Source organism: Salvelinus fontinalis, unplaced genomic scaffold, assembly GCF_029448725.1.
Source record: "Salvelinus fontinalis isolate EN_2023a unplaced genomic scaffold, ASM2944872v1 scaffold_1298, whole genome shotgun sequence".
NCBI classification, from domain to species: Eukaryota; Metazoa; Chordata; class Actinopteri; order Salmoniformes; family Salmonidae; genus Salvelinus; species Salvelinus fontinalis.
The window spans coordinates 39,777-47,492 of NW_026601507.1; the positions used below are offsets into that span (position 1 = coordinate 39,777).

The 7,716-nt window shown below is 43.0% G+C and overlaps 1 protein-coding gene and 1 long non-coding RNA gene across 2 annotated transcripts; both read left to right on the forward strand.

Annotated features, from left to right (window-relative positions):
* The first annotated feature begins 1,132 nt into the window (after positions 1-1,132).
* LOC129848960 (golgin subfamily A member 6-like protein 22) lies at positions 1,133-5,181 on the forward strand. The gene is made up of 4 exons (XM_055916043.1): positions 1,133-1,630; positions 1,796-1,903; positions 2,129-2,359; positions 2,834-5,181. Exons 1-4 carry the CDS (start codon positions 1,592-1,594, stop codon positions 4,820-4,822), a joined length of 2,367 nt encoding a protein of 788 aa, XP_055772018.1. The 5' UTR covers positions 1,133-1,591; the 3' UTR covers positions 4,823-5,181.
* Positions 5,182-5,229: 48 nt separating this feature from the next.
* Positions 5,230-6,364, forward strand: LOC129848962 (uncharacterized). The gene is made up of 3 exons (XR_008758602.1): positions 5,230-5,452; positions 5,615-5,711; positions 5,857-6,364. It is a non-coding gene; the product is annotated as an uncharacterized LOC129848962 (long non-coding RNA).
* The last annotated feature ends 1,352 nt before the right edge of the window (positions 6,365-7,716 follow it).

Genomic DNA, 7,716 nt, shown 5'->3' on the forward strand with positions numbered 1-7,716 from the left:
TTTTGTAGTTCGTTCCAGTCATTGGCAGCAGAGAACTGGAAGGAGAGGCGTCCAAAGGAAGAATTGGTTTTGGGGGTGACTAGAGAGATATACCTGCTGGAGCGAGTGCTACGGGTAGGTGCTGCTATGGTGACCAGCGAGCTGAGATAAGGGGGGACTTTACCTAGCAGGGTCTTGTAGATGACCTGGAACCAGTGGGTTTGGCGACGTTCAGTTCAGTCCTATGTGTTCTCTGGCCCATCTCTGATATCTTGTTGTGGATCTTGGCTATGATGGTGGACTCCCCAATGACAGAAAATAAATATCTGCTGTGGGAAACCGTGTAGACAGTGTTAGTGTTCATGTATAGTGCAGTATAGACAGTGGTCATGTGCATCCATAGTATAGAGTAGTGAACAGTACTGTCCATAATGTAGCATAGAGCCCATGTCGTAAGTCCAGGGTGTTCCCAGAGTGGTATACCAAGAAGCAAGCTAGATCTACTCAGGGTCTATTAAATCTAGCCAGCTTCAGTTAGCTTCACATTCCAGCTCAGGCTTCATCCGTACTACGATGGTGGATTTTGCTCGTCCACCTTCCTAAAAGGCTGTCACATGCTTCCCAGTCGAAACAGTTTAAGCTTATACATTTTGTGAAGTTTTTGTTCATTTTGGTGTTCGGTAGGTTTTTTTCAGCTGTTCGCGTGCACCAATTTTTTTGTTGAGGCAAGTCAGAGTTTGGTAGTCGAAGTCTACACCCCTTCATCAGTGATTGGTTCACAGTAGGGGTGGGAACTATGGACGGGATTCTTCAATGAAGTGTTTGCTATCATTCACTTGAGAAGTACTGCACTAAACTGATGTGTAATTGTGCGACTAAGACCTCCTCTGCAAAAACATAAAAAATGATGTACAGTTTTTATTATGAATACATTTCTTTCTTGTTGTCCCATAAATTTCACTTAGCAAAAATGATTTAATGTCAACGCAAAATTGATTGTGAGGACGAACAAAGGTACTTTTTACATAGTCCTATGTGCATCCCAAATCAACCCTATAAAGTACATTATCGGCCATGGTCAAAAGTAGTACACTATGTATAGGGTCCCATCAGAGGACAACCACTCATGATGCATCATGGACAGTAGCTGTGAAGTGATACACATTGCTACAGTGTGGTTTTTACTATGTTTATGAGCTGACTAGTACTAAATATACTGTATTTCAAACATAGAAATGGATAAATTGGTTTATAGGCCTATGTGGCTCTGGTGTTTGCTGTCTGTCAGGGTGGGTGTGGTCTCCCATGGCACCACATTACATCACAATTGTGATGTCATAAATGATTGTATTCTGATATGATGACAGCCTAAATGGTTTGACATAGCGTTACTGTCACATTACAGCAACACTTACAAGTTCAATTCAGGGTCAAAATCATTTCTATATTTTGGATGGTTATTTTTGAAGTGATTGGTGGTAAGTAGTTGTGACCACTTGTGATTTAGTGTGAAAAGGCCTACTTTGTGACACAATTTAATTTAGATGATTTAAATAATAATATTTTGAAGCCATATTGTATCTTTTTCAGGATTACTGTAATTGAAGGAACTATGGGAAAGTTCTCCTTCCCAAGGATCATCATAAGAATGGTTAGAATCTCTTTTCTCTCACCACCCTCATAGTCAAAACTCCAGTGATTTAAAATCATCACTTTGACATATAGACCTATGAGCTTTTCTAGGATTGAAAATAACAAACTTGTATCACGATAACCTCATTACTGACTGCATGTTTGTCATCATTTTCATTTCTAGCCATGGGCAAAGCGGACTGCACAGGACGATTTCTGCACAGAAACTACTGAACTCCACAGGCCCAGAACACACCAGCCTCACAACTCCTCACAACTCCCCAGCCTTAATGTAAGTCCCATCTGCAGGCTAAATCTACGACCCACTAAAGTGGTCCAGACTAATCATGTATGGCCAATCAGTGTAAACTTTGTACTAACTACGGCTTGATCTAGTGTCAACATTATACCTTATTGATATTGTATATCAATGAAATACAATGGAAGGCACATAATAATCCAATGAGTAAAATTAAATATACCATGTTCTATTCTCAATATCCCTTCTGCCCTAAAGGTGTGTAGGCAGGGCAAGGAGAACACCGATTCAACCCAGAAGAAGAGGAAAAAGAAGAGACTAAATGAGAAGGGAACCCAGGTTGAACTAGGCATGCGGGAGGATATCCATGACCTTGACCTCGCCCATTGGAGATTGGCTAGACAGACATGGAGAACTGAGCGAGGAAACATAAGGGAGATTAAGGCGCTGTATGGAGAAATATTTAGGCTGCACCAACTCTTGGAGGAGGTAACAAGAGCAGTTTTCTTTAATCAGACTTTCATATAAGTAGATATACTGTAGTTGCTTTAGATGTTCCCAATCCTGATACACAGAAATGAGATCTAAATAGATAGAATAGTGAAATAAGAAGGCAAGAAAAAAACGGAACACTGGAAGTATTCAGAGGAAGGTCTGCATTCTGCACTGGTAGTATTCTCAGGAAGGTCTGCATTCTGCACTGGTAGTATTCTTAAGGTCTGCATTCTGCAATGGTAGTATTCTTAGGAAGATCTGCATTCTTAGAATAAAGTTGAAAAAGAATGGAAGAATTTCTGAATTGGAATGATTCCAAAAGTTCATTTTCCTAATAGGCTAATATACAGTAATAAAACATGTTTTCTCTATGATATTTATTACCCATACACATGTAATTGTTTTAAGATGGTAATAACAATCACCATCAAGCTTTTAAGTAATACAAATGTGTCTGTCATCATACAGATTGGGGTGGATAAAGGGGTGATCAAGCAGCGCTCCACCTCCTCCATTCTTTGTCCCGTCTCCCCGACACTGCCAGCTTTCCCCTGGTACAACCTCCATAGGTACCTCGCCAACAGCCAATCGGAGCCTGACCAGCATGCTGCCGGCACCCAGAAGGACCCATCTAAGAAACACTCAATCTTTCCCCCTCTGGACACACAGAGCTGCACCTCCCCTGATAAATGGCCTCCTTCTCAGTTCAAGACGTCACACCCACACGCTTCACACCGATTTGCTGTCCCATCCCACCCCCTGGCTTCCGGCCCTCCTGCCCGGATGAGACAGACCCATCCGCACGTCCACCCCAGGTCCTCATTGACTGGCCAGGAAAAGGTTAAGGATGAGGTCAACAGGCCAGAGATTGCATCGCCTGAGGAATTGTCTGAGGAAGTTCAACGGAGAGGCGCAGAAATTGCAAATATGTATAAAGCACAGCTGAAAGAGAGGATGGCCCAAAAGAGAAAGGAAGAGATTCTGAAGAAAAGGGTAAACAACGATGACAAGAACGATGACACTGAGGCCTTCTGCTCCTCTGCAGTAAAACAATCCAATACCCCTGCCACAGCCCCCGAGCGCCCGGCCAGCCCAGACGCCACGCCAGTGGCCGCCCAAGAGGACACTCAGGGGGACACCCAGCAGGACCTGGCAGAGGTTGTGAATGTGCTCAAGAGGCAATCATCTGATCTATACCTGCCTGACGACGTTTGTGAGGAGTCACTCACATGGAAGTCCATTTACGAGGAGCTGTGCCCGCTCGCTCACAGGGTGAACACAGAAGCTGACTACATCAAGGAGCTCCGCGTCATCACTGAGAAGGCTGTGACTCCCTCGTGCTCGTCTGAGGATGATGTGTCTCAGAGTGTGAGTGAGGTCACAAGTCAGGAGGGGAGTAGTGAAAGTGAGGAGAGCATGAGTGGACAACAGCAGAGATGTCTACACAGGGAATCTTATGGTGAGAGGGACAGGAAGGAGATTGATAGTGGTAAAATGGAAGGGAGATATGCAACCGCCACTGCATTGTCTATGATGGCAAGCCGAGGGAAAGAAGAACTTAATGCCATGAGCTACGCAGACAGGATCAAATATTTCAAGGACGAGGCTAAGAGAAATGAAGAGATGATGAAGATTGAAAGGAGGAAGGAAAAAGCCAGGGACGAAGAGCTCAAAAAGTGTGAAAAGAGACAGAAGAAATTGAATGAGGAGGAAAGGAAAAGGACAGAAAATATGGAAAAAAACAAGTTAGAGGAGCAGAGGAAAAGGGAGAAGGCAGAGATGAAACTAAAGATCGAACATGAGAAAAAGAGACAAGAGCAAGAGAAAAAAAGAGAGAAAAAAGAAAGAAAGAAGCAGGAGATGCAACAGAAGGCCCGTGCAAAAGAAGAGAAAAAGAGGGCAGAGGAAGAGAAAAAGATGGAGAAAAAGAGGGCAGAGATGTTGAAAAAGATTGAGAAACAGAGGATGGAGGAGGAGAGGAACAGGGAAAAGGAGAGAATGAAGGTGTTGGAGATGCAGCAAAAGGCACGAGAGAAAGAAGAGAAGAGGAGTAAAGAGGAACAGAAAAGGAGATTGAAGATACAGCAGGAACAAGAGAAGCAGGAACAGAAAAGGCAGACAAGGATACGGGACGAGGAGAAGAAGAGAGCAGAGCTTCAAAGAATAAAAGATCACGAGGCCAGGTTCAAGATGGAGATGGAGAAACTGTATGAGAGAGAAGAGAGGAATGCACAGATTGAAAGAGAAAAGAGGCGTGCGCTGTGTCAGAAAAAAGGGCAGACACAGAGAGCAAAACAGGTGGTGGCATACGAGGTCACAGCGTCTACATCTGACGCCTCTGTGCGGAGGGAAGAGAGGGAGCAGCGTCCAGAGACCGCTCACGCACAGTCTGCGAAGAGGAGAACAAGGAAGAAGCAGAAGAAAGAGGCGGACGAGGCATTGACAACTTTTGAGTAGATGACAAAAGAAAATACTAACAAAAAAAATGAGACAATAAGCAAAAGGAGGAAAATATTATAAGGAAGCCAGGCATGAGGGTGAAGAGGAGGAAACATGAGAGAGGAGGAAGGGAGAACAGAGTGGTTTATCAGGAGGTCAGTAGAAGATACAGAATTCAAGTTCTGATGGACAGAATCAGGAAGGACCATGGGATAAAAGGTCAATGAGATTAGCAGTAAAGAGCTGAGTGGATCAAAAGAAAGTAATGGAAAACACAAGGGGGAGGCAAGATAAACAGAGACCCAGAAAAAAAGAGGTTAAAACATTTTATAAGAGTAAAAGAGAGGAGATTGAACTAGAATTCCGATGGACATATGGCCAAAATAACTATCAAAATAACATAAGGATGAGCAGAAAAGGAGAAGACCAAGAGCACAGGAAAAAGAGCCAACAGACAGGTCAAAAAGAACTGAAGTCTGCCTCTTCTACTTCTCTTTTAAAGTTGCTTTGGTTTCCTTTTGTCCTCTTTCCAAGCCTGTTCAAGTCTGAGATAGATGAAAAGAGCAGCCAAAGAAACAGATCTGTTGAAGCATCAATTGGAAAGGATGGGAGGGTTGGAGGAGGAGCACAGCTGGATGACTACATTAGGTAAGTGTTTACTATCAACGCCTGTTCTCTGTAGACAACTGTATTAGTGTTGATAGACGTGCATTTATGCAATGTCTTTCAACTCAAACACTACAATTCCTGATCTCATGTGATTATTCACCTCATGTGATTGGGCTTTCGGATGTTTTTTTCCTGAAACAGATTGTGGCATATGAGGTCACTTTATCTGTTGAAGCATCAATAGGAAAGGATGAAAGGGAGGGAGGCAGGAAGAGGAAAACACAGAAGAGCAGATGAGGTAAGTGCTTGGGCTTGTGATGAGAGGATAGGGGCTCCAGAACTGGGGTTCATGATTGAAAATTCTCAGACAAATGTATTACTGTGAATCCCATTCGTTCAATGACTGTTTGATTCATTCCTGACGGGATATGATTATTTTACAGGAGCACTCTATGTTCTGCTTCCATGTGGATTGACAGCATTGCTTTCATGAGCTCCTGGAGGACACCATGGAGGAAGAGGGAGAGGGTCTATGATAGGCAGTTTGCCATGGCCCTAAATGGGCTTTTGGATGTTAATTCTTCCTGCTTTATATCATACAACTTTACAATAAAAATGAATTGCAAGCATCAGCCTTTTCTGTTTGATTGTGATCAGTGCAGTAGTAATAAGATTGGTGTAAACCCAATGATTATTCTGGCAGTAGTGTTCAGTTGGTATAAAATAGTGTGATAAGAAATTATCAACATCTTACGAAAACAATATGGAGATAGAAATATCAAAAGAAGTGTTGCATTTACCTAGTAATAGCTATTTCTCCCTCATAGAGAATGGTGTCCTTGTTGTGATCAATCCATCGACAAATGCATGTATGCGCGCACACACACCCACAGAGAGTTAGTCATGATTTCCCTGAGTCATCAGACTCTGGTGAAGGTTTCTTTGCATCTTGAGCAGTCTGTGTTGTATCTTTGCCGGACTCATCTATAACAATCTCGAAGGCCGCCTCTTCTTCTACACTCTTCACTTTCTCCCCTTTCGCTGCAAGTATTTCCTCAATGTTCCTTTAGGGAAAAAAACATGAATAATAAATAAAAATATTCAGGAATAATACTCGTCTTAAGGAGGCTACATACTTCATGCAAACAGAGCGAAGGAGCATCGTATATAGTTTGTTCCAAAACTCAAGTACCTACAACTGTGTGAGAAAATGATGCTGCATTTGCGTGAAGTGTGTAGGGCCCTTTAGTCCACACAAACGTTACAGCCTATTAATACGGGATTCACTTATGACTGCAGTTCTATTTCTCTTCTGTGCAAATCACTATCAATAGGGATAATACATATCCTTGTGGCCAAAAGTTCTGAGAATGACACAAATATTAATTTCCACAGTTTGCTGCTTCAGTGTCTTTAAATATTTTTGTCAGATGTTACTATGGAATACTGAAGTATAATTACACGCATTTCATAAGTGTCAAAGACTTTAATTGACAATTACATGAAGTTGATGCAAAGAGTCAATAGTGGCAGTGTTGACCCTTCTTTTCAAGACCTCTGCAATCTGCCCTGGCATGCTGGCAATTAACTTCTGGGCCACATCCTGACTGATGGCAGCCCATTCTTGCATAATCAATGCTTGGAGTTTGTCTGAATTTGTGGGTTTTTGTTTGTCCACCCGCCTCTTGAGGATTGACCACAAGTTCTCAATGGGATTAAGGTCTGGGGAGTTTCCTGGCCATGGACCCAAAATATCGATGTTTTGTTCCCCGAGCCACTTAGTTATCACTTTTGCCTTATGGCAAGGTGGTCCATTATGCTGGAAAAGGTATTGTTCGTCAGCAAACTGTTCCTGGATGGTTGGGAGAAGTTGCTCTCGAAGGATGTGTTGGTACCATTCTTTATTCATGGCTGTGCTCTTAGGCAAAATTGTGAGTGAGCCCACTCCCTTGGCTGAGAAGCAACCCCACACATGAATGGTCTCAGGATGCTTTAGTGTTGGCATGAAACAGGACTGATGGTAGCGCTCACCTTGTCTTCTCCGGACAAGCTTTTTTCCGTATTCCCCAAACAATCGGAAAGGGGATTCATCAGAGAAAATTATTTTACCCCAGTCCTCAGCAGTCCAATCCCTGTACCTTTTGCAGAATATTAGTCTGTCCCTGATGTTTTTCCTGGAGAGAAGTGGCTTCTTTGCTGCCCTGCTTGACACTAGGCCATCCTCCAAAAGTCTTCGCCTCACTGTTCGTGCAGATGCACTCACACCTGCCTGCTGCCATTCCTGAGCAAGCTCTGCACTGGTG

Bases quoted from the DNA above. Each gene is read 5' to 3' on its own strand.
- LOC129848960 (XM_055916043.1), top strand. From the start codon at position 1,592: ATGGGAAAGTTCTCCTTCCCAAGGATCATCATAAGAATG. The intron at 1,904-2,128 runs GTAAGTCCCATC...TCTGCCCTAAAG, and splicing joins CACAACTCCCCAGCCTTAAT to GTGTGTAGGCAGGGCAAGGA. The intron at 2,360-2,833 runs GTAACAAGAGCA...GTCATCATACAG, and splicing joins TGCACCAACTCTTGGAGGAG to ATTGGGGTGGATAAAGGGGT.